Genomic DNA, 27344 nt, shown 5'->3' on the forward strand with positions numbered 1-27344 from the left:
GTTTCTGATTTGTTGAAAAGCAATATAGGTATGTGTAGACAAGTCAGAGGTTAGGATGATTTAAATATTATTTAACGTTTATGTTAAGTGGCTTTGTTGCCATAATGTCCAGGTGACATCAAGACGATAACATCTTTAGCCGTGACAATTTATTAATTTACCTATCCCAACAGTTACAGGTTTTTCTGTTTTTTTTTTTTTTTTTTTTTTTTTTTTTTTTTTTCCCTGATCCATGCAAATGCAAAGATAATTAATATTTAAAAAAAAAAACCAGCTTTGCTCTTTGACTTGTGCATAAAAATCGTTTAATTTGATATAGTTAGAAATCTACAAAATGCAGGCTCAGGAAAACGTTTTGAAATCGTAGGTCTCAATTCTCGATCTGTCCGCCATTCAAACAAAAGATTGAGAAAGAGAAAGTTGTCTGAATACCCAATCGAGTAATAGCTTTGTCTTCAGAGCTCATTGTTTTAACAATCCGAGATCTTTGTATTTTAATTTTCAAAGACGAAGTTTCATAGTTACCATACCTAATGATAAATATAATTTTAATTGTAAAATTATTTCCATTCTTTTGTACTGTTCCGGTCTCTGTTTTTTACTGCTTTTTCTCAATTTCTTTATTATTTTTTACTATATTATTTATTTATTCATTTGTTTGTTCTATATTTAATATTATTACTTATTAATTATTATTATCGCTCTTATTATTTTTATCCCTTTTATTTTATCGTTAAGATGTTAATAGATTGCATATTTTATAAATCTTTTATTTTTTTAAAGTGTAGTTACTATATTTATTATTTTTATCATCGATATTTTCAATGTTTGTTTTAGATTTTAAGTTTCAATTCGATATATGTTTGACCTTTGATTATATTTCGTTTTATCCATTGTTTCTCGCTTTTTTCTGCCAGATGTTAAGTATCTCTTGGTTGTCAGACCTCTGTTTGGATTAAGGCTGTATCAGTTTGAGGGAATCAATATTTTTCTCCCAAACAAGCGTTTTTCTGCTTCCAGGTTTTTCAAGTAGAGTTAAAAAGAGTAGGTAACAGAGTTCTAACTATCTAATTTGAAGTCTCAGACATCATTCTTATTTTATCTTACATAAGAGCACTTAACCAAAACTCTAAACTCATGCGTACTGAGTTCTGTTTCACCCTTTCATTAATATTTTATTGAATATCTGTTATGAGATTCATTCCCGAGAAAAATACCTACTTACCTACATTTTGCTGTCATAAACTCGAGAGTTCAGGTACTTCCTGTAGAGAAGCCAATAGGTAGTAACTTGAAAACCATCAATTATCAAAGGAATGGGTACAATTGCCTTATTGTTGACTTCACAATCATAATTAGTTGTTATCATTTGTCGTTTGATTTCTATCCATGTTGAGTAATCAGTAACGTGGAAGTGTGTTCAGTTTTGATTGATTTGTTAATCGTCAGGAGGTCTTACCTATTTGAAATGATTCCTGCAAGAAAATAAGTTTAAACTTCCCTCGTTTTGTAAGATTTTTAATATTATTTTAAGATCTTCATGTTTATTTTCTCGAGTGGAGCAAATGCTTTAAGCATGACAATGATTAATTCAATCATATCAAGTGCTTCTCTTATTTGCCTCTAGCAATAGCAACTTGGCATGTCCATGCAGCAATGATCAAAGTTAGATCCAATGTGTCCATCATTTTAGACCTAATCTTTAGATTTTTAAGACTTAATTCCCTGTTTTTTTCCTTTTGCATCCCTCGAGGGTTGAATTAAGACTAAAATTTGAGGCACCTCTCTGTATGCACTTAATTTAATAAAGAAACTCAAGCTTCTAAGGTTCATGTTTTGAACTATTTCATCACTCCATTTTGTGCTTTGAAAAAAAATTAATTAAAGTAAAATTAAAGACACTTAAATTGAAATTAAGATCAACTTAATTTCTTCTTGGAAGCTTCTATTGTTCCAAATTTTGGAAATCCTTAAATAAAATAATCCTTTAAATTTCTATCACAGTGTATGTACTTACGCTGGTGCCAATTTTTTATCGAAGTATTTTGTGCATATCTGTACCCTTAAGTCTTAATTCAAGCCATAATGAGTACTTTTGTAAAATCAGGTAAGTTTTACCAATTATTTTTTGTACTCAAGGTTGCAATATTACTTTCAAAGGTATATTTGTATAGGTGTACCAAAAGATTTTAAATCCTTAAGCTGTGGATAAACAATGCTTTTGTCCTTTTGAAATTTTGTAATTAATGAACCTGCTTAACCTACGCTTTGCAATGATGGAATGATCTGAGCAAGACCAGTATTTCTCCAAAGATAAGTTTCGCTGTTTTAAAGCTTGAAAAAATTGAAAATATGTAGTTATCATATGCATTGATTATATGAAAGAAATACTCATTGTATATACATTTTAAATATGATTAACTTTGTTTTGCTGTAGTTTAAGATTGTTTCTGTTTCTTTCTTTTTTTTTCGTCTTTTCCTTCTTTACTGTCCTTTTCAAATATTAATTGTTAATGTATTATATCAGAATTATATTTTTCTCAATTCCTGCTGATCTCAAGAAAAAATAAAATGATAAAAAGTAAATAAATGAATAAAAAAATAGAAAGTATAAAAAGGGGGAAAATTAATGACAAAGTAAAAAATATACATTGTTGATCAAAAATCAGTGTACTACATTTTAGAAACTACAGCTGGTTTGAAAAATTCAGAAAGTGTTTTAACTGGAAATCAACACTACTGACATTTTGTTTTCAGCTGATTTTCTTTTTCCCAAAATCAAATTCGGCTATCAGCCAAAGAGCCTCCTTTTCATTTTGGGTGCAAAGTATAAAATGGTACCTATGTATCCACAGTTTTATCGTGTTCATTGTTTGCGTAATCTGGAAGATATTTCTCCACAGTGGTCGGTACATACCTATCTCAAACTTAAAAAGAGGGTGTTTTTGTTAGCATCGCCTACTTCAGAGAATTAAAATTAGGTGCCAAACATGTGCCACAGTTTAAAGCTGGATTTTGTCTATATCCACAGGAAAATTCTATTAATTTTTTTCCTTCTAATTTTTTGTTTTTGAAATGAATTTTTCCCATTATTTTAAGCACGAAACCGAAATTTCAGTTTAATTGCTAGATTTATCTGATGTATTAATTTATTACCCAATTTATTATATCTCTGTTAAAAAAAAAGTAAAAAATATACGTACTTTATATTTTATTCATTTGTTCTTCTCATTCACTTCTCCTTCATTGAGTGGACCATGCCTAGTAAAAAGTCCTCTTTTTTTTGCCATCCATGGTGATTACAGCCTTTCGTTAAGTATGAACTTTCTACAATAACTTATGAGTAGAGAATCCTGAACCAAGATCATCATAGAGAAAAACTCTGCATCTAGAATTTATTGTCTGCTGTGTGAAGCTTGTTTTTCTTTTGAATGTAAATGTACAAAGGTATTCCCTTAAAAGTGACCCATCTGTAGGCTCTGCAAATTTATCACTCTTTACTGTAAAACTCGTAATCATGGACTGTTTTGCCCTGAAGGAAATAGACAACAAGGACACAAACCCTCTTACCTTCGATTGTCCCCTTGTATTGCAACCAAAATTTTGAACTTTCTTACCTCTATTAAGCTTTGTCTACCTGGGCGCGGTTCGTGGAATCTAGCACGATCTTTTTCCTCAAACCCCCAGCTTCAAGGCACTGATTTGCCCAAACTACGTTGGTGTGGACAAAGCCGTGAGTTGAACTGCTAAGAGATTAAATTTTTTCTGAGACTTCTGGCTCTTTGGAAAAAAATGAGAATGATGAGTAATACATCAGCATATCTGATTGAAATCTAATATCTGGAGGCTAATGAATTCAAAAGATTATCTTTGGAATGTTCAGGCACTTCAGAAAGTGAATACATAAAAGAGGCATTTTAAGTTTGACCAAATTTTCTGCACAGCAGAAGAAAGCCAATTTTATTCTGAGTCTTTGTCGATGGTAGCATTTTTAAAGACTTGTAGTGACTGCCCTACTAGAGTTGTATAAGGTTGCAACAGTTGGATTGCATTTTGCATAAAGGGATCAAGAGCATTCTAATGTTGCCAAAATGATGCAACTTTTTTTACCTTGCAAATATAAACCGATCATCCTAGCAAGTTTTATCTTTACTCCCAATATAAAGTATAAAGTCAAGAAGACAATTATCTTTGAAAAGTTAAGTTATTGCATGACTTCACAGTAATTTTTTTGCAAAGAATACAAATTTCACAATCCTAGCAACATTGGTATGCTCCTGGTTCATTTTTGCTAAATACAATCCAATTTAGTGTGATGCACTCTGGGAACGTTAAAACTTCTGGATTTATTTTTCACAAATGTATGCAAATCATACGATCATGATAAATTTTTGAAGTGGATTGCAAGTATACTTAATAAACGTATCAGTACTGTCTTCTGAGTATGGGGAGAAAGGATATATTGCTCATACTTGTATGTAGTGAATTTAATTTTTTTGAAGTTTCGCTGTTGGGATAGAGAGAGATGCTCAACTTCCTTTTGAATTTACCATGGTTAGTCCCTGTACAGTGCCCCATCAGCAAGGATCTCTGGGGCTTCACGCTTATTCAGATTTGAATTCCTTGGAGTTGCTTGCCCATGAAATGCACCTTTTCCCTTGGCTCTTTCATCAATTTAGCAACCTCGGCATTTTATTTAAGGGGAAACTGTACCCTCACTTCAAAAGTCAGTATTTTGGACAGAGTTAAATCCATTTTGTAATTTTTGGTGCCAATTGAAATAACAATTTTCTGTACTTTCTGCTTTTGTTAAAATAATGTCCTGGCAAGAATCCTGATTTTCAAATGCAGGAACCCTTTTTTCACGCAAGGGAAACAGGGGACTTTGGGCTGATGATATTGGGATTCCTTTGAATCGATTTCCCATTTTTCTCCACAGTTTTGCCTTTTTCTAACAATAAATAAAGGTGCGAAAACAGCCTGGTAAGAATGACCTCGGACACCCTGTAGGTCTAAGTTCTCATCTAGGCAGAGAAAATAATTGCTACCTATATTTAAGTATAATTTTTGCAGAGTTTGGCTCAAAGCAATTATTCTTTAAATTTCAAATAATGCATGTTTTTAAAAGTACTATAAAATGTAAGAGTTCGTGAAATGTTTTAAATTTAATAGTTATTAATGTGCCAAAGCAGGAAACCTCGACAGAACACCTTGTGAATACTTGTGATTATTGGCGTGCGCGAGCGCGTGACGCTATCCGAAAATTCAAAAAGCCCGCCTCTTGCTTCGTTGCTGAGCCCGCCAATCGGCGCGAGGCGCGGCAATAAGCAAGCTTGCAAACTGACAAGAAAAAGTTGTAATGATTGTGAGCTATCCCAGTTTATTAGCAGAAATTTAGGTTCTGAAACTTTTAATTTCAGATAAATTATCGGCTTTTATTTAGGAAATTATTACTCTACAATGCAGCATCAAATTCTAGAAAACAAACGTTGTTTTTTGAAAAAAACCATTTGTTCGTTATTTGGAGCAAGTGGCATCCTGGATCTCCTGTGAGCATCAGCTGATGGCCGACGGCGGACATGATTCGTTGAATTTCGTTGCCTGTACTACTTATTTCCTTCCTAATACTATACTTTTACTCAAATTGTATAAATTTTGTGACACTTGTTACCGTGATTGTTTTTGAGGTGTAATTTTCATCTGTCTAGAATACAATTTCTCGCGTGTCCCATCCGCTTTCGTTTGACTCATGAATTTTTTCAATTTCAGTCCTGTTCGAATTTGAAACAGAGCAAAGCGTCATAGGCCAAGAAAAAACTCGAGACGAACGCATGTTTTTGTGTGAATCGCGATAGAATTAGGGCTGCCGAGACTGTCGACATTAGTCCCTGTTTATAGTTTGAATTGTGGTGCATTTATCAGGTAAGTTTACTTGTGCACTTTACCTCGATCTGACTCGCGAATTTTTCCTGTCATCGTGTGAGTTCCTCCCAGCTTCAGTTGAAGAAACTGCTTCGGTCGTTTCTCAAGCCATCAGCTATCACCAAGTCATCCCGACCTTGTCCATTTCGCTTTTTTTAATATTTTGTGTCTTTCCTCTGTTTTGACATTGTTCAGCTCTAATTCGTGAATTAATGTAGGTATGTTTGAAGTTGGATTGGTGAGGACTTATCCATTGATGCTTATTTGTTCTGTCTCAGAAATTCATTTTATGTTAGTGGGTTCCTTGTGGCCTGTTGAGCTGGGCATCTCATGTAGCAGGAGTTTCATAGTGAATGATTTGATTCCATTAAATGCTCTTGATTTGTCACCTAGGCCCTCACATTGATCCATGCTCGAAAAACGATTAATATTTTGTTTGCCCTCTTTTTGTGATATGAGTGATATGCTTTCCTCCCATTTACTTACTCAATAGGCTGAGGGTATTTCATGGCAACCATTTTCATTGCTCCTTATGGTCATACATGGTATCCTGTCACCTCTCTCAGAATCTCTGTATTGTCTCTGATTGCCCATTACATTTCGAAAATTTTCCTCGTTTGTCAATGTCAAGGATGTTAAAGTTTCATGAGTTAGCCTTTGGATTTGGCTGTATTGTTACATCATGCAAGTAGTCGGAGACCCATCTTGAAGTTCACCTCAGACAATATTGTAGGAAGTGATTCCGCTGTCCATTTTCTGTTGATATCTTTGAATTCATGTCAACTATCCTCTTGTCTATCCTAATGTCATGTTGCCATGGTAGTAATTTTTCCTGCCTATGCGTGGATTCTAAGTTGTCACCCAAACCCTAATCCTCCAAGTTTTAGGCTCAGAATTTTTTACCATCTCATTCTCCTGCTGATTTTACACAGAAGAACATTCTTGGTCTTTCAACTTCCTTTCGCATTATCAAAGCTGAAGCGCTTGCTCCTTAAAGCCTCTCGGTAAATTGAAGCACTGTCTCCAGCTGCTAAAGAGATTTATTGTTCCTCCCATTCCTTATTCGTGACGTACCATGACTATCCAGTTTCCACCATGGTGGTTTAATCTGCATCTGCAAATCCTGGAGGGTTTTAAGTATTTCACTCATTTCACTTTGATGATGCCAGTGTTTGCACCTCATTGTTAAATTTGCAATAGTCCAAACGTGTTTTTCTTTTGGAGGCTGTCAGAAGTATGTGAAGGATTTGAGGTCAACGTTTTAAAAGTCATTTGTGGATTTTCAGAATCATTTCATCACCAACCTGACGGTGAGATTTAATCGTTTCCTACGATTTTATGAGGTTAGTGTTATCCCACTTCAGCCTGGTTTTATGGTTTTCGAAACTCCGACTGCTTCCTGAAGGCATACTTATCAATGGCGCTACAGCCCGGGGTAAGCCAAGGCTGCTGAAACTGCCCGTCCATACTGTTACAACAAGGACAGGCATTGCTTTAAAATTCTAAGGAAGACTTTTGCATGCAATGGAATTGACCGTCTATCCACCTTCTTATCCATCTTTTTTCAGTGGCACCAGTGTCTCCATGAAGGCTGTTACATAGTCGAGAAATGTGTATAGACCCCTAAATGTGTCACTGCAAATCTGAGCAGTGAGCACATGTTTATGTGTGATTATTTTACAATCACTCATCAGTTCTGTTTCATAAGGTGAATTTTTTTTCATTCATTCACAAATATTCACAGAAAATTTGAAGGAGATAATTATGGTTTGTTTTCTTTTGAGGACATAAAACATACATGGAGTTTTTGAAATATTGTGATCAAGACCAATTCACACAGGTCAGTCATTGCGCATCTTTTTGAGATCCACTTCCCCTCCCGGCCCTAACTCGGCAGCACTCAATGCTATGTCACAATGGGTGCTCCCATAAGAAATACATTGTAAGCACTCAATACTACGTCACTGCTCAGTAGAGTTCCAAAACTCGTCCTCGGGAATGACTGACCTGTGTAGATCGGTCTTGATTGTGATTCCAGGCATATTTTCCGGCTTTAGCAATCTTTGTCGTTCAGGAACCATATTATTTTTGCACTTTGTATGTCCATCCCCTGTGTTCATCTCTCATGTTCTATTCAACATTTATTTTTAAGTATAGACAGAAGAAATATCTAAAGCTGTGCTTGTTTGAACATTTTGTGTATCACATCTTAATCTTTTTTTCTCTTCTCTAACTTTCAGGTTCTTGTCATTGAGTGTATTGTAAAGTTGACACCTCAAGATGTTCAATTTTCATAAACCTAAAGTTTACAGATCCACGCAAGGGTGCTGTATTTGCCGAGCCAAATCAAGCAGGTACGTAAGCATTAGCCTCTCATATAGAATATCTAACCTAGTTCAATGTCAGGCTTACTTCCCAAAGAAAATACATAGCTTTTTTTTTTTTTTTTTTTGGAGTATAGAACAATCTGAATCCTACGATTCAGTTATAGTGTGTTTCCTACTAAAGTTTCCAAGTTCTTGCTGAATTTTTGGTATTTTTTGATTTAGGCAGTTGGGTACCGAAGAAAAGAAGAGGAAAAAACTAAGAAACCTAGCATTGTTTCCGATTTTCCTGTAACATTTTTTTTACTCTTTAATGTGTTTAATATCCCAGAGGGACACCTCAGTTTCCAGCAGCCTGAAAATTAACAGCGACTTCTAAAATTCAGGGAATTTCTCGTGTACCCTATCGACCGGAAAACCTCAGTTGGTGCCACTCGAAAGAATACAAACAACATTCTGGGTACCTTTTTTCATCATTCAAATCTTCACAAATGGAATGTTCTTACTAAGTTTAGCGAAAGTTAGAGTAAATTAAAGGAAATAATTTTAAAGGAAGTTTTGTTCAAAGGGAAATGGGAAAGTTAGAGAATTTGAAAATGTTGGAATCAGGAACAAATCAGAGAATTGAAGAAAGAAAAACTTATTGAATTTTTTTTCTCTCCCCTTCTCGAAAAATGTTGAAAAAATGTAAATATTAGGAATCTGTAGAGTAAGATTTTAACAAATTGGCATGAAGATGACTTCGGCTTTGGAAATTGAGTCACCTTCGCCTTGGCCACTGTGAATGCCTTGGCAGTGCAGCTCAGGCACACTGCACTGATTCAAGGTTACTGCCATAGATATTCAAAACAATCTGTGTCAACAACCTTGAGTCTGTCATGACTCAAGTCTCAGATGAGTTTTGAATAACAATCTGTCTCTTTTTCATCGTGTTTTCCTAACAATTTCTTCCACAGCCTCTTTTTGATCAATTTCAATGAAGAAAATAGCCATCATACTTCTCTTGAAAACTCATTTGTAACTTCTTACTGGACTAATGCTTGAAATAAATTAAAAAGTTTGGCTTAAAGAATCCCCCCAATCTAACTTGAGGTGTAGCGTTTGTCATTTTACTTCTATTTGATTTGTAAAAACATTAATTTGTTTAATCAAATCCTATTCAAGAGGTAAATCTTGGCCTTTTACTCTTAAATTGTCGCAAACTGAATAGTCATACTTAGAGTAACTGACCGTAGATCAAATGCGATAGTGGCTAAGAATTTTGCAGAGTGTAGTCAAGTTTTTCTCATCAAAATTCTGTGTAAAATTCAAAAAGTTCATGAAATAATTTTTAAGGGGAAAAACCCCTAACAAAAAAATTTGAAAAAATTCCCAAAAGCTCAGTTCTTTCTGTAGTTTTAGAAAATAACTAATAAGAAATAGGTGCCTGATCTACTGCTCAGACTCCATGATATTAGGAAAATTTTCTCCGTTCCTGATTAGCTTTTAAGCATATACTGTCAGTAGGCTCTTCCCGAAATCAGTACCCCATTAAGCAGGCGGTTTCAAGCAAAATTTAGTAATTGAAGTATTTTTCTGCAAATCATTCCTCTGATTTGATCTTGAGTCCATTCTAGCTACTTCCAGTTTCCTCACAGGTTTTTCTTTCTTTCTTTCCAGCTCCAGGTTCACTGACAGCAAGAAGTATGAAGAAGCATTCGAACCTTGCTTTGAACTCAAAGAGAAGCGAACCGGGGAAGTTTGCAATGCGTGCGTCCTGTTGGTCAAAAGGTGGAGAAATCTTCCTGAGAATAGTGAACGGAATTGGAAGCATGTGAGTGATTTTTGCCCTAACTTTATTCGCTTCAGCTTTTAATCACAAACAAGATGAACAGAATGATAATGAACCCAGGGATCTAGGCAAAAGCACTCAATGCAGCAAGATCTGAAATTTTCTTGTAGTTGCTTGGTCGTCAATTCTTCTCTAGCTGCTGTCTCAAGCAGAAGAAAGTTCTCCCATTTAATGAAAGTCTAGGGGTGATTTTTACCCTAAATTTCCGCAACTCCCCGATTTTTTGCTTATTAAAGGTCTATATTTTACGGAATGCATCATGTTTCAGTCATTTTTGGTCTCTTTTCAGGTCTGACACTGACCTAAACATGGGTCTAAAGGGTTGAAAGAGTCTAAGTGCGGAGTAAGTGCTGTCAAAGCGACATGTTAGTTAGTTAGTTAGTAATTTTTCCTCCTATGTTTTGCCAGGTTGTTGATGCCAGAGCTGGACCAGGAACGCGGACACTATCCAAGGTGAAATCGTCAAAGAATAAAAAGAAAAAGATAAAAGAGAAACTAACCAATGGAGATGAAGTTATGAAAATGGAAGTAGACCCGAGTATTACATCTTTAGGCTTGAAAGACCTAGATGGTAAGTGTCATTAACTCATCACCCAAGAAGATTTCAATTATTCTATTTGGTACCGTTAACATCACTAGCTTTAATTTTTCTCTTTTTTTATGTTCTAACATCACGCTCAAGTATTTATGTAACTCTGTAAGTAAGTCAGTTTTTTATCTAAATGATGAAAGAAAATGAAGCAGCATGGAATGCTGTTTATCTGATTTGGGTTAGATTTGTCCAGTTCACCAGGATAGGTCTTTATAGGCCTATCCTGGTCCTGGACCTATCTTATCAAAGACTGTGGCAGACGCTGCAGAGCACGGATTTTCAGAGCATGGCCATGCCTCCACCAAGTTGGGCTGTGTTGTTACAATCTCCACTGATAGGTAGCGCCGGCAGCCGCGTACACTACGAGTGATCACCGATTTTTTTCACAACCCAGTCTAACAGTGCAGACGGATTACTTACTGGGTGACTACGTCCCTCCCATACCATGCTACCTCGAAGGGTCAGGGTATTGGAGTGGCATAGTCATCCATGATCTTTGATGACTGACATTCGAGTGTCCTTATATATCAGTCACCTCCGAGGATTGAACCCAGGACCTCAGTTTTGGCAGCGAACTGCGTTGACCACATGTGAATAATCAACAGGCTTTGATACCAGTCATCAATGAAATGTTACCAGACCATTGACTATGCACACACTGTGTTACACTTTACAACAAGATTCACTTATTCATACTACAGATGCGTATTGTGTAGCTTTCATGCGTATGGTTGGAAAGATAGATGAGAATGTCAGAAAACATTCTGACCAGAAATATACTGTGGTTGTTTTGAACTTCATTGAAGCTTTTCTCTTTTCAGGTAATGATTGTGAATCACCGAGCCCTACACCAAGTGAAGAAGCTTACCCGTTGAAACATTCTCGCCTGAACGGTAAACCGAGCGGTATTCCTGTCAGTGACTTCATTGATATGTCAGTGTGGAAAAAGTAAGAAAAATTATTTTAACTTAATATTATTTCAGAAAAAATCCCCAGACTATCCAGTTTATCGTCCAATCAATAAGAAATTTCTTGATATTAGAAGATAGTTCATAATAATTTACGACGTGCAGGACTAAACGCACCGTTGAATCAAAGAACACAGTAGATTAAGCTTCTTTTCCCCTCTAAGTGTATGTTTGACTCAGGACTTCAAACAGACTTTGCTTGAATTTGGTTTGAAATTTACAGGTGTTTTTTATGCCAAAATATTTATAAAAATCTACCATCAGTTTCATCGACAATAACTTAATTTTGAGCTTTTAACTAGCAATATCCCTCTCCATGGATGGTCACATTTTTAGCTCTAATTTAATTAATACCCACCAACACTTGATTCTACGACTCTAAGATTTCAGTATTAGATCCCTGTGGTGAACCCTGGCAAAGTTAAATCCTTTTAAAACAACGACTGCTGGTTGCTGTGTGGCTTGGCCCTACACCTCAGAGGGCGCTTACGCTCTCTACGGCTGGCTTTGCGGGCCCCTGTGAGTTAACCTAAATAGAGTGGGCTCATTTAGGGAATATCATCTATTGATGCTGTCGAAAATCTTAAAAATCGGTCAGGTAGAACATGTAGAACGAACTTTGACAAACAGTAAGCATTTCCATTGTTTAAATGGGAGAATGCACAACTTTTTCATGTAACATAAAAAATCCTGGATTATATTTCCATAATCTGAATAGAGCAGGCTCATGTACAGGATATAACCTATCAATATCTCCAAAAATCATGGAAATAATCCCCGAAGAACATTAGAATGAACTGCGACGAAAATTGAAAATTTTGGGGTTCAAAGAACTTAAGCATGGTCTCAAGACCGAGAAAAACCGGGATTTATTACGGACTGAAAAATTTTAGGAAAATTCAAGGATTCTGTTCCAGAAACCAGGAATCTTTTGTACCGTTTAGATACTAATGTCTCCCTTTAACTTCATTTGAATTTTCTCCAGGTTATCTTTGTACCACAGTCATTTGCACTGACTGTGAGATCGTTTCTGTACAAAACAAATTGTGGAGAGGAACTTTTAAGCGTCTGTTGCTATCAAGGTTTATGTCATTGTACCTGAGCTGGTATCATTAACCTCACGAACTTTCCAATCATCAGATAATACAGAATCTTTCATTGATCAGATAATGTATACACCAGAAACGCTCTTGGAATTAAAAATTTGAATATGCGTCAAAGAATCAACATGAAGATAAAAAAATCCATTTACATCCCTGGAACTCGAGAGAGAAATCTAGTTTCTTCCCCATGAAAATCCTGGCTAAGTGGGAGAAAACTTTGAGCCCCCACCAGAGAACGAGCTCCTAAAAATAAGGGAAAAATTCAGGGTATGAGCATGGTTTAGTATTACACACCATGTTCGAAGAGCTTGTAGTTATGATACTCAATCTTGACTGAAGATTAAATTCTCATGCGGTCTTTTTTATTTTGCAGGGTCAAGGTTTGTTGCGGAACAATATTTGAAGGCCCCTGCGGTGCTGTAATGATCGATCCACGTTTCATGACGCCCTGCAGCAAGCGGCATAGACCGTCAGAGATGACACCAGTAGCAACGAAGGTGGAAGAACTGCCTGTAGCACCAGCAGTAATGCCTCGACCAGAAACTGTGGTCGACAAACACATAGCAGCAGCTGACCCTGGGAAAGTGTTCAACGATGCTTCATCAGACTCAGGGTACGATGAATCTTCTCAAGGTGAGAATATCCATTCTAAAGTTAGCGGATCTCAAGCACACAAGGTCGTTCAGCCTTCTAATTGATGTTAACTTTTTTCTAGATAATCTTATCTTATTTCATAGTTAATTTATTTGTTGAATCATTTTTGAACCTGAGAATACTTGCGCCACCTGGTTTCAAGTTCTCTACAGGTAACGAATAATTTTGTTGTTAAACTGCTTTTCGATCAATTCCTACAATTCATTACTTCTGACTTCTCTTTGAAGACTCAGGTCAGGGCACTCACTGGCATAACCAAGGGTTCCCTATCTTTTGCTTCATTTATATTGCTCTTTCATTAACTCTCAAGAGACCCATTGTTTTGCTTTCGAGCAAACATTCATGCTCACAACCAAATAAATATTTTTTCCATGTGTTGAGCTTCTTAGAGAAATTGAAAATTTCAACTGGTTCTTAGACCTAATTATTTATACCTGTAAGTCTTGAGGAAGTTTTCCTCAATTAATACTTCTCTACCTACCCTCTTCCTTTTTTTTTTTTTTTTTTTTTTTTTTTTTTTTTTTTTTTTTTTTTTTTGATGACCTGTCATTACGAAGGATGTTTTCGTTTGGGTTTTTGTTGGAAATAATTCGCAATGCGATTAATTTCATCAGTAGTACACAAACGAGAGTATTTCCTCTCCTGTAAGGTACAGTTAGAGTCAGCTTTGTGTTTCTCTAGTTACTACTAAATATTTGACACGTTGCCTACCACAATGTTTTTGCACTTATCTCCCGCTGAGCCATGGTAACACACTAAGAATGCCCTTTAGAAATTCAGACGCTGCATGCTGACAAATTCTCTGAGAAAAACTATTGTGGTGTTCTCTGCTAGGCATTTAGTGGCACTGATGATTCACTAAAATGGATATAGTAAATGAAGCAGCATGGCATAGTGGATGTAGGAAAATGGGCCGTGCGAGGGCTGATTTTTGTTTGGCCTCCTACAAAACACATCAAAACCAGTCGATTCGACCAATGTGGTAGGCACCGTGTTGAGCTATAAGCAACGGAAATTTTATGATGAAGATATAGCCTTTGACTATTGACGCAGTTCGCAGTAATTCAAGACCTGAAAATTATTGGCAACAGACCATCTAAATCTGATTGACAAAAGGGCATAATTGCCTGAAAGAAGTCCATAGGACAAAATTTTCGAATGGATCTATTAAAAATAATTAGGCAAGTATGATCTCCAGCATCCGGAGTTGTACCAAGTGTAAGGTCTCCTCTTGCATCTTAGTTCTGCTTTATTTATAAATGCTCCAGTTTTTCAACTTAGGTGCGAGGCCCAGGGTTGGGGATTTTTTTAATCACGTGGTGACAGGCCGGTCCTGTAAGCCCACCAGTTCATTTTGCGCTCAACCTCTAGGTCTGAAACAGAACCATTGCACAGTTCTAAGATCATGATACTATCATCAGTTGTCTCAAGCTATGGTTATAAAATATTATGAATCTGTGTTATTCGCGTGTTTGTAGTGTTAATGTCAACTAGAGTATGCCCAAGTTGCGATGGTCAAAGCAGGGTTGCCACAGTCAAGGACCACTGGGAATGTCAGGGAAAAATTGGTTAGTCACCTTTATTTCCTTTCTAGAATGGGTTTGTCATTTCAAACAATAAATTTTGCCTGAAAGCTAATGCAAATCATGTCTTCTTAAGCATCTGGTGCATCCTCAATAATTTTAAGGGAACTTTATCACAACGTGACAGAGAAATCAGGGAAATTTCGGATAATTTCATTTTCTAAACTCTGTGGCAACCCTGTCAGTGTACTATAAAACGCCAACTTGGTTATCTAATTTCACTCGCAAAACTTCGGAGCCGTCTTAGCTGACAATTGCTATTTCAGCTGCTGTTGAATTTGACTTTCACCTCTGATATTCCAATTTCAAGGTGTAATCTTAAAATAGATCTTATTTGCTCAGTGACAAATTATCTTACAAGAACATTTTAAGATGCAAGAGTAGATCTATGTCTCGCATATTTTTTTTCCTCCTACACTTGTCTCATATCTAATAAATTCCCTCAAATTAGTATGTAGCTTAAATTTTTGGAACAATGCCTGAAAATAGTTGGAAAACTTCAGGTGCTCTTGCATGAAATTAACCACTTGCGTAAGTCGTATAATTAGAGTGCAATTATAACTCAACGTGTACAAGACAGGGTTGCTGCGTATCAGTCGATACCACAAGCATAAAAGGTTGTTCTAAGCTGATCTTTTCTAGGGAATAGTGTTTCAGAATGAATGCATGAGTTCTCAGCTGTCTCTAAACTGTTGTCTAATCTTTGGATCTAATATAGCTGTACGATGAAATATATTAGCAAACTACTCATCATAGGATGAGTAAATTTTGCTGATGACTAACCAATTTTTGTTCTTGTGTAATGTGATGTATCAAAAAGTTATTTTCTAGTAAGTCATTCACACTAATAGTTAAGTGCTTCAAATATTCTACGTAAGGTTTTATGTATCTATTTCTCTCAGATAAAATCTTGATTTCTATTTGTAAATAATTGACTATCCTCTTTTCAGAGTCTGCGAGTTAATCTGATAAATCGTCTAAGCAAGTCATACAATTTAACACTTGCATTAGAATGAGGTTCGCTCAAAAATAATATTGTACTAATTAGCCGAACATTGTACCATTATTATTTTTTCTCTCTTTTTCCATTCGTTTTTAAAGAGATAAATCTTTGAAATCTGTGATAGAAGTTTACCGATTTTAAATGTTAAAGTGTAAAATGTATTTATGCCAAACGACTGTATTTATTTATTTATTTGTAAGTTGATCTTATTGATGTAAGTATATCTGTTGTTTTAGTGGCATGATTGCCAAATTGTACCAAGAAACCCGCTGATTCTCATCGTCCTTCGAAAGAATCAGTCAGCTGTTAAATTTGGCAATTTTGTTAAGTAGTTTTATCAAGTAGCGTTAGTTGCTTCATTGCAAATGCCTGCCGTTAAAGTTGAGGAAAGCGCACTCGGCACCCGTCGTATTTCGTAAGAAATAGAACCGTTGAGAAGTTTTGTTTATCATTGGATCTTAATCCAAGTGCCTCATCGTTCAGCTGTTGACATTTAAATTCAGCACCGAGTGTCTCATCTTCCTGAACTTTAATTTTGATCGAACTCTTCCCTAATAAGCAGAGAAGTTACATCCATTAGAATTTTCTCTCAGTTGAACCTTCTAATCGTTGCAATACTTAAGGTCTTTTCCCACCATGATTAAATTATTTCATTTTCATGCATGAACTATCGTAATTTATCGTAAAGTTTTGAGGGTCGTTGTAGCTATTGGATTTCATTCATGCCTTTCATACTCTCATGATTTATGACATTAGTTTTACAGAATCTTGAAACTCGCATTAATATAAGTTGTTCGGCTAATAATCTAGATCAGTGATCTATGGTACATGACATTTGTTGCTTCAAAAGAATGCAAATGGGAAAAATAAGCAAACAATTTGAATATGGAAAAGCTGTGACTGTAAGTTGCCTTTCAAACTGCCGCGTTTCCAAAGAGCCAAAAACATCTTGTCATCTGCTCTGTGTGAAAGTATTCAGAACTCATGGGCTTTATTTGGTTTGATTGATAAGCTGTAATGTAGGTTCCAACATAAACTCTTTATTGTGCTTGTTTTATCTAATTTAGGGTCAAGTATATAAAATATTTCTGCTGAGAAGTCAGGGAAAATTTCAGTTTGATAAGGAAAACCTGGAAAACTTAGAAAAAAATCTCCTTATAATAGGCCAGAAATTCTGTTGTGAGGATTCTATTGCGCTTAATTTCATCACATGGACTTGACTTACAGGAATTAGTGTGAAGTATAATTTGAATGTTGAAGGTGTTTGTTTTGTAAGTGTTCTCCCGATACAAGGAAAGGCATTGTCTCATATGCTCTTCGGACTGTTTTAGCTAACTTTGCAGGCTATTTGAAACTTAAGAAGACCCGCCAGCTCATCTTTTCTAAGATCGTATTTTTCTGTCGCATTCTGAACTTAGATCATCATGTCGGAAAGTTTTGCAGTTTTCTTTTATTAAGTTGTGTGAATGGATAATTGATAATATTCTCTCACAAATTGTTGAAGGGATTAGAGAGAGGGCCTTAAATTAAAACTGAAGTTTTTTTAATTTGATCTATCTATCATCTATTTTTCATGCATTTATACTAATTTAAGAAATCTATCTCATCTTGCTTAGGTAGGACTAAATTGTTTTCTTGTAACCGTGTCTTAGTCCAAATTTATCGTGTCAACAGGCGAATCTTGGATTCGTTGCTCAAAGGTTCTTATGGGGTGCCATTTATTTTTTAACTGGCAAGATTTAAGGCTGATAAACGCTGAAAAAAAGCATGTAATGCATTTCAGATGCATGATACACCCAATGACATATCAAGGCGCAAGAACTCAGGACCTCAGCGGTGCTATGTTGATACACTTCTTAGGAGGAACGTTGTTATCAGTCGAATTAGTTCTAATTAGTGTTAAAAAAATTGTAAAGGTACTTACTTTTGCAAGAAGTTTTGTCGGAAAAAGACAGAGGGCATAAAAGCAGTCTCAATTATTAATGATGTTTCGTTCCTCGTTCGTTTATTTGGTAATTGAAAGTTGCATGTACTCGAATTACATCTGCTTAAAACAAGGATAAGTAAACATATTTTTGCACTTTTATACTGGAATAGTATAGTATAAGATTCAAATTCTCAAGAACTAAAATTCAAAGATTTTGTAAGATCTGCCTGTCGGAAAGAACCCTAACATCTGCACTAACTTTGTACCTAAGCTTAACACCAAAAACGCTAATCTGCCTTAGCGAGACTTGCTTTTTTCAGTATCATATTCTAATGTAAGCATCATGACCAATTTTGTAGTACAGCTGAAAGGATCTCCTTATCTTGGTGTAAAGAGTCATGATTTAAGAACTTTTTAATACCCATCTGATCGCCACCCCCACTCATTCCAGATTTTACCCAAATAATGGTAAATCTTTAAACAGCTAAGCAATGAAGTAATGGCATGATTCTAAAATAACGATGAAACTCAATCGGACCTGTGTGAGCTTGGCAAGGAACATGTTATGGAATTCACAAATACTCAGCCCCCTTCACACTCTGTCCCGCCTTTTCCCCTTTAAGAACATGTTTGATTAAGTGCTTTGTTGTTGCAGCTTTGATATTCTTACAATACTTAACTCTGAGGCTCATCAAACGAGTACCCTCAGAATTTTTTTGCTTTTGTCCGTTTTAAAACTTTTTTCCTTTTTTCCTCTCATGAAGGAGCTATTGAAGGTTTCTGTAATTTATTCTGGGGGGTTTTTTGGTGGGAGGGGGGGGGGGGGGAGAATGTCTTCGTCACGGCTTGAAACCACTACAGAAATGTTCGAAAACTTGCTGTAACAGAGAATGCGGGTAGAAAAAGCCGTGACCGTGTGCATAGTGTGCAACACTGCCAGGAACCATGGAAAAGTACAGAGAGGAATCAGACCTCGGCACATCACCTGTCAGCTTTTTTTGTCAGTCTTCTGTCCTGATGAAATAGAGGGCGTTTTCCTTGTGATCTCAATTATTGAATCTTCAATGAAGTTCTCAGGATTTGTCAACTCAGGCACCTCTCTTTATGAAGCTTGTGGCCAGCCATGCATTATCAAACCAACTTAATTGAGCAATAGGGATTCTCAGTTTGCCGCCTGTGTTTTGAGGTTGAACTTGTTTTTTAATCGTTTCTATATTTTTGCACTTGACTTCGCTAAAGTTTGCACCCCCTTAGCTTTTGTAATTGCTTGTTAGGTTATAACTTGTTTGTTTTCTGATTGATTGGTATCTCTCTCTGAATTTATCTCTTTAGAACAAGATAGGTGGATTTGACTGTTCAAAATTCTAATTCTGGTTAGGCTTTGTGAAAGAAATTACTCTGCTGCATTACGGAAGAGAGCTGTAAGTACATTTCTGTGTGAGCCACGGTTAGCACATACTCTTATGCGTCTTGTGGCTTATCCCAGAATGCATTTACGGCGCTTTTCCTCGGAGGTTGTGAAAAATGACTGAAAGTTCTTAAAAAAAAGCTTGATTTTTCATTCCTGAAGCTGGTACCAATTTTAATTTAAGTTCAATGAGTCTTAGCCCCCCTGGAGAAGTAAGTGTGATCACTCAGTCTATGAAATCTTGAAACTCCCAAACTTCCTGCTAATTTCGACTGATTCAAAATTTTCACATCCTCATATTTTACCCCATTAGTTTCTACTTAGTAATGTTAACCAATGAACTTCGTTTTCTGAATTTTTGAGGGAATTTTCTCAGCTTCCACAGCGCGTAACAAAACATTTTGCACCCATGTTTCATGCTTCAAATCTATTAGGTCCATATGATTTTCCTGTCTATTTGTGGGAGGAGGGGGGAGGGGTAAATTTGTAACCTTTCTTTTCTACTTGAAATTTTACCTGTAAGACAAATTTTATTTCAGTTAAAGTAAGGTAATAATTATCGTGCAATTAGTTTTGACTGACATTAAAGTTAAGGATTACGTAGAGTAATATTGCCAATGTTATGGTAGTTGTAAAATTCCAGGGACCATGAGTACAAAGGTGCAATTTAACTAGCTGTTTGTGTATCTGTGTAACCTGGGTAGATCAGCTGCTGTGGAATTCTGCTAAAAATCATTGACCTCAATTCGAATTGCTATCATTTAATGGAACAGTTGCGCACAAATTTTGTTAAATAACCGAACTGAATCGTATTTTTTAAGTTTCCTAAGTTAGTCCAAAGCTCCCAATTTTTATCGCCTCTTCTCAAATTTATAAAGAAAAAGAAACAAACACCTAAAACAGAAAACAGCATAGTTGTCATTCAAGTGAATCTTGATTAGTTTTATCCGGGCATTTATGAGCTATTCTTACTCGCAAAGCCCTCCCCTCCCCTCCCCTCCACTTTTTTGTTGCAACCAAGTGTTAATGAAATGGTCTCTTTATTTTGGAAGATAAAATTATTTGTAAATAATCTCAATTTAGTTCTTTTCAACTTGCGAAAATTTGTAGTTTTACTTCAAGTATGTTGCGTTATTTTTTTAATTTTTATCAGAATTGTCTCGATAATTTTAATACATTTTATCGCTATCATGTTAGTTGATCATTCTTTTAAAACAGATTTTATCTATCTAATTTTATTTAAACTTTGAGTTTTTGTCAGATTTTTATTTTCCTCTGGATTTCTAATCTCAGATTCCAAATGGAAATTCAGTTCGTTCATTTTAAGAATTTTTTCTGTTGCTTCTATAACAGTGAGTTTTCCTTTTCGTCCAATCAGTTCAATGTTCTTCTAAAAGACGGTCAATCTAGTGTTAGTTATCCTGATAAGTATTCCAAAACTGTTTGATGAGTTTAGGTCTTCATCACTTCTGATCAAATCTGCTTGCTATGTAACTGGAGGATAAGTGTTTATATTCTTGTCATGAAAGAACCCGATTATCACCATTTTTCAGTCATACTTACCCTTTGGTAAAAATTGTACCATTTTCTTAAAAATATAGTATGTAACAAGATGCCGCCAACTTCAACTTACTCCCTGCCGAAATCGGTCGTAAACCTGCTCCTCCAGATGTCACAATGTGTCTTGAACAATTCTTGAGAGGAACACAAGAAATGATGAAGGAACTTCGACAGTTGAATGTGGCATTGACCAATCAGAGACCAGGATTTAAATTGAACTTATGATTAAAGCATTTGACAGGTGGTCAAACTACCTGTTAAATATCTTCCAATTTTTCCTTATGTCGAGCTAAATTTAACCAGGAGTTTGTGGTAACAAGAGGTGATAAAAGGCTTCTTTCGTGTTTATCCTCTTGTCAAATTCTACTAACAGTTTGACCAGAGGTGATAGAACTGCCCCTTAGGTACTTTCTATTTTAGTCTTTCTTTCTTGTGTGCCTGTTGGAAGTTAGTAATGAAATTCCCCTGTAAATCCCATTCTCAAAATTGCTACACTGATAGGTTACATATCTCTTAGTCCCTAAATTTATAGAGATGTAAATTATTCATTGCTTGCTAAGAGACTACTAGGAAGGCATAACACCAAATTGTCAAAGGCTGTTATTTGATGTAAAATCAACGAATCATAACGGTAATGAGCTATTGTTTGTTTCTTGTCGGTATTATCTAAATTTTGTATGAACCAATCTCTGCCTCCAGCATGTTTTGTTGTTCATAAAATGGGTTCAACTCATTATGAATTCTTTTTTTATGAATGACAAAGGAAAATAAAAGGCTTTCACCGCCATTTTAAGTGAGTGTCCGCACTGAAGGCATATGTAGAAATCTTGGTCTCTGGAATCCAGATAGTGCGTTTAATCTCACTTGCGAATATATAACTTTGCAGAGAGGTGCTATCTTTGCTTAAAATCGTGGGAAACATCACTGAATTTTTACAGTGTCATGCTTTATCAGATATGTGGTTTTTCAAATTTCTCGATTCGGTTGATAAAGCTGTCCTTTTTCTATTTCTCAAAAGTCAAATTTTTCTTTTTCTCTAGTGTGTTTGATTTTGAGAGCAGTGTTGGTCATGACTGATCATTTCTCGTCTAGCTCATTCGAGCTGAGTTCTCGTTGGTTGCAGCTTGCAGCCCCCTGCAAAATGTGTGAATATAGAGTGATTAAAAAGTCTTGCACCACCTCCATAATTCCTAGATTTCTTGCCCCTTTTCAGGGTGGTCTCGTAAAATGTTGGGGACTCCTTAAAGATATTTCCTTTGATCTAGGAGCCTTTACAAAATTCCAAGTTTTTATCTCAATTTGTTCAAAAGTTGCAAAGGCGATGCCTGGTGCTAGAGGCGTGGGACTTTTGAATCACTCAGTATAACTGTAAAACCAGCCAATTAGAGAGCTAACATTTAAATTTGCAGGCAGCTCAAGCCATCCCTCACTGACGCAAACATTAAAACTTAAAAATGTTTTCTTATTGTGTCGAAGGTCATTAAACAAACAATTCAATTAACAAGTTACAATGCAAGTTCAAACCCCACTGATTTTTTGGAAACATAACTCTTATAGCGACATTACAGCGGAAAAAAAGAGATTAAAAAAAGGAGCTCAGCACAAAAGCTTTTTATATGACCCAACAGATTTTCATGATTTCTTTTTGTTTGAAATTTCAATGTGCTTATTTAAATTTTGCCTGGAAAAATTCCTCCACTAATCATATAATTTTTTAATTTGTAAATAATTATCAAAAATTGTGCTGTTTTATCTGAGTGTTCTAATCGTTATTTATCGGGCGAATTTCAGTGTGGAAGTCAACTTAAAAAGTATTATCATTCAGCATGTGTGTAGTTTTCATGAATGTGTACTCATACTTGTTTCTCATTAAATTTTTAGCTCTGTCACTGCCTGAAACCTACCTTGATTGTTACAAAGTGGGTTTTGCTTTTATTATCGCTGACCTATTGAGTCCTCGTAAATTCAGTTGAAAATAAGTCGTAATTGTGTTTGGCCAAAGCGTCATAGCTACCAAAGCTGATTTCCTGACTTGTTTTAAAGTGTTCACTCTAGGTGCAATTTGAAATTTCCTAACTTACTAGCTTGCACTCGTCATCTCTGTGCATAATATTTTTAAGGTTGGATTCAATTTCCACAGTTTGCATGAAATGTTTCATACTTTTCACAAGTCCTATCAATTTTTTAAACTAAAAAACGTCTCCTGATTACCAGTCGCACTCCTGTGTTCCTCGGTTACTTTCGAAAAAGCAGGAAAAATTATTTAATCTGACTCAATATAAAATTAGCACGGCTCTAAATAGGAACTCCATTATCGTTAAAAATCTTGAATACCTTTCATGCTTAATTTCTCCTTCGCTCAACAGTTTTCAACACCTATAACTTCTTGTCAGAGATTGTACAAATATTTCTGAGCCCCTTCTTTAAGACCCCGAAATCCTCAATTGCAGCGGACCAAATTTATTCAACAGTCTACCGCTATGTTTTTACATGAACTACCACTGAGATATTTGTACTTTTTCATTAAATAACTGATTATAGCTCTAAGAAAATGTTATGAAGAATTCCTAACAGTGTATGCATTTATTACTACCTTATTTATTAATGATGACATTTAATTGTTAGGATTCCTTGCCAATCCTCAAAGGCTGGTTGTACTCTGAACTTTAGTATATCTTCAGGCTCACATTTCTTACTTGTAATTTTTTTAAGTGTACCTCTTTACTTGGATACATAGATGTATTTGGTATTTAGAATGGTGATTTTCAAAAAATAATCAATTTGATTGTACCTTGATCCATATGGTAAAACAGTGTATTTTTCGGCAGTGATAAATTGGTCGGTCTGAGTATCGAAACTCAAAAGTATGGGAGAGGAGGAGGGGGGGGGGGTATATTAAAAATAATCAGCATCATAGATGCCTCATAAATTAGATTCATGGATCTTTAAATTTTATTTGATTTCAAACCTAAGCCCAACCAATCAATTCCAATATTCAATCAGTCTCAAAAAATTATTTTAACTCGTCCGACTATCTATGCTAAAAAAACCATTAAAAATTGTCATCTGTAATCAAATTAGTGTGTAGCTAGTTCATTTTTTTATAGAAGGTGAGACTATAAACTTTTTATGGTTCGAACAGCTTCCTAAAAATATTTGAATTTCCTTTCAACTTTTATTGTGTACGTTCTCATACTTAAATTCTCATGTATTCTTAATCGATATCTGAGTACACTCGAAACATCTGTCAAAGAATACTTAACTCCCTGACAGAATGGATGAACAAATGAATAGATTATTCTGCGAACTAGCTGAGTTTTCAGTAATGCAGGTTCAGAGCATAACCTAATCTTCTATGGTGACGAGAGGTATTGTCTGCTTCTGCAATCTAGAAAGAAAGTTTCTCCATTTAATCTTTGAATATTACCAACTCTCAAAAATGAATCCTGAAACGTTTCTGCGCTAAGCACTTCACTTGATAAAAATTAGAAAAAAGAAAAAGAACTTGTAAATTCTTGATTCTCTCTTTTCTTTTGAAGCCTGGATGCAGTGGCAATTCTTGGAAGTTGGAAACACTATTTTTCTTCCATTTAAATGAATACATATTATATGATTTTGCAATACTTTGGTGAGGCATTAATGCCTCACCAAAGTATAGATATTCAAAATATCTAAAGTCGATATTCAAAATGGCTTTGAATGGGGGAAAACAGTGGTGCCAACTTTCAAGAATCGCCACTGCCCGAATGAACCATATTTATATTCTTTATCTCTCTCTGTCAACGTAGTTGTCTTGAAAAATAACATTCTTCTTCATGAGGATTTTAATTTTGATCAAGTTACCGATTCTGACATAATTTTTATTACTTCTTTGCTTTCAGTCAAGAATAACAATTATTTTAGCAAAATTTACCCATGTTGATATTGCTATTTAATCAGCTTGAATTTGAACCCATCCTAAGAATTTTCATTCTAAATACCTTTAATCAAAAGAGGTGCTCTTCATTTTGCCATTGCTAAGATGAACTCTCTCTTAGGCCATAGTCTGTGAAGTCAAATTCGCAAAGAGGAAAGAAAGGGCTTTTTTGTGTGCCTGAAATCAAGAAGCGAACGACGCAGAAAACTGCATGTGTTGAAGCACACGCGCAGGCGTCAGCAAGAACTCCTAAAATTATCTGCTGTGTCAAATATTACAAGAAAATGATCAAATTTAACTTTCATTGTTGTGTTCTGGTAAATGAGCTCCACCCCTCCCCTCCAATATGAATAGGTTCTAAATATCGTGGCCTCAATATTATTGGGTTACAAATTAAATTAGTGGAAATGAACTTCTCGGGAAAAGTAACTTCTATAAGATTTTCTGTCTCATCCTTTTTATGCAACTTTGGAACCTGTAATGTTTAATAACGTGAGTGACTTAATTTTTTAAGCTCTGTAGTAATACTTCAATCTCTGTAACTATATGTATTATATATATGTACTCCTCGGTTTATCAGATATTACTGGAGATGCGTAATTTTATAGAGAGTTAATTTAATACCATTTTGTACAATTGTGCAGTATGAGTTAATTATGTTCAGCTGTGATACATGATTTTTCAGGTTGTTGACCTGTGTCGTTTAACTAAAAATTTATAAAAAATGAAAAAAAATGGTAAAAAAGTTAATTAAAAGAAGTGGTGTTGCTAAAGCTTAAAAACAATCAGCTACATCCTTGAATTCTGTAACTTCGGCGTTTCTTGACTGTAGAAAGTGCATACTTAACAAATGTAATTAGTTTTTGCTGCTCGTTAAATCCCACCAGTGAGACATTCCAATGATAGGGCCAGTAATCATAGGTCAGTAAGCTGAAAATCACCAATTTTCGTTGATTTTTCTTGTTAAATGCCCTATCTGACCAGAGTGCACGTTTCATATCAGGTTGCAGCTTTTTGCCTTTTTGCAGTACAAGGAAGGTTGACAAACATCAATCAATCTGATAATTTCTTGTGCTCTTATTGAGAAACAACTATATTTAGCAGCTTTCAGGCCCTTATTTTCAATAAGTGGTCTTGTTGAAGGCATCCAATGATAGGCTAAAACCGATTATTTTCTTTTATTAAGACATTCTAACACTAAAAAACTCTGGAGTTACAAAAATCAACAGTGGTGAGAATTTTGGGCCTTAACGACACTCCTACTTTGGATCATAAAAAAAGAGACATAGGTTTTATTATGTGAGTCTTCGAGTACTATCCTTTCTGAAAGTGTGTATCATGATGCCATTAACTGCTTTCATCTCATTGGGACCACATCTTAAGTAAATGTAGTACCGAAGTTTTGATACTTCTTCCCCTCATTCCTTCCAGAGCTGTTTTTATTTTCAGTTGACCGAAAATTAGTGCATTTGAAAAATTGGATTCAATGAAGATTGAGATCTTGGAAGCATCCAAAGTTTTAAGGGGCGGGGGCGTATTTTTCCCAGCAATTTTCTATCAAATATTTTCTCAACTTGGATTACAAGTTAACAAGTTAAGTTTCCAATGGTGATTATCATCATCATTGGAAAGTACAACTCATATTGCCAGGGACTTTGTGATAGTTATAACTTTAAAGTGGCCCAATACTTCAAGCCCTCCCTGCCTCAGCATTTTAAAACTTTGACACAATTTTTTGTACCATCGGAGAAGGAGTTAACAAAGCCTAATAGATTCTGTGGAATCCATTGAGATGGTATGGTATGATCGGTCTCTCATTCCTCTCCTAATCTGTTATGTAACCATAAGTTTTAAAATCTTCTTCTAAAGCTCTACATATTTTTATCATGGTACTTTGTACTCATTGTGAATTTTGTGTTGTTTGAGCACTTATCTCAAGACTTCTTACCCTAATTGTCAGGGACCTTCCAAGTGTCCAACAAATGACCTTAAATTTTTAAAGTCTCGCAAGTTCCTTTAAATATAGGTTTTGAAGTCGTAGACTTGACATATCTCAATTATTCTAGCCATGAATCATAGGATGTACAGTATCTTGTGATAGAGATCATGAACAAGCTCTAATTCATGATCGAAAATCAACCCTTTTGATGTGTGATGTTGACCTATCCAAATATGTCCATCAGTTCATCTTGTAAATATACCCAATCATTTTTAATTGAATGCTTCTCTTTTTTAAAGAAAAAAAAACAGTATGTATCATCTCTTTGTATCTTTAATTTTGTTATACTAAGAACAAATTGCAGCAACGCCAAAAAGAAATGAAAAAATGCAATTCTGTGTAATTTATGGGAATAATATATTTTAATTTTTAAGCTAAGCTACAATAAAGTCTTCAAACTATGTAATTAGTTTATTCTTTTTATTCATCATTCTTGCAAGCATCCACGCACTATCAGGTTGAGTCCAAGCCAAACAAGTTTACGCAGTTTCTGAGTGAAACAGAAGATCAGCTTTTTTCCAGGGTTACCGCCTTCAGGGAATACTGAGAAATGT

At 35.4% G+C, this 27344-nt stretch overlaps 1 protein-coding gene across 3 annotated transcripts; it reads left to right on the top strand.

Moving 5' to 3' along the window:
* Positions 1-5542: 5542 nt before the first annotated feature.
* On the top strand, positions 5543-27196 carry LOC109044127 (SIN3-HDAC complex-associated factor). 3 transcript variants are annotated; one of them, XM_019061676.2, is made up of 6 exons: positions 5543-5922; positions 8163-8276; positions 9906-10059; positions 10486-10648; positions 11491-11617; positions 13114-27196. In XM_019061676.2, the coding sequence occupies exons 2-6, from the start codon at positions 8203-8205 to the stop codon at positions 13436-13438; spliced, it is 843 nt and encodes a 280-aa protein (XP_018917221.1). In that variant the 5' UTR covers positions 5543-5922; positions 8163-8202; the 3' UTR covers positions 13439-27196. The 3 variants fall into 3 exon arrangements, with proteins under 3 accessions (XP_018917221.1, XP_018917223.1, XP_018917222.1); XM_019061678.2 differs by lacking the exon at positions 5543-5922 and adding an exon at positions 5991-6136; XM_019061677.2 differs by lacking the exon at positions 5543-5922 and adding an exon at positions 5997-6140.
* The last annotated feature ends 148 nt before the right edge of the window (positions 27197-27344 follow it).

Source organism: Bemisia tabaci, chromosome 2 (assembly GCF_918797505.1).
Source record: "Bemisia tabaci chromosome 2, PGI_BMITA_v3".
NCBI lineage: Eukaryota > Metazoa > Arthropoda > Insecta > Hemiptera > Aleyrodidae > Bemisia > Bemisia tabaci.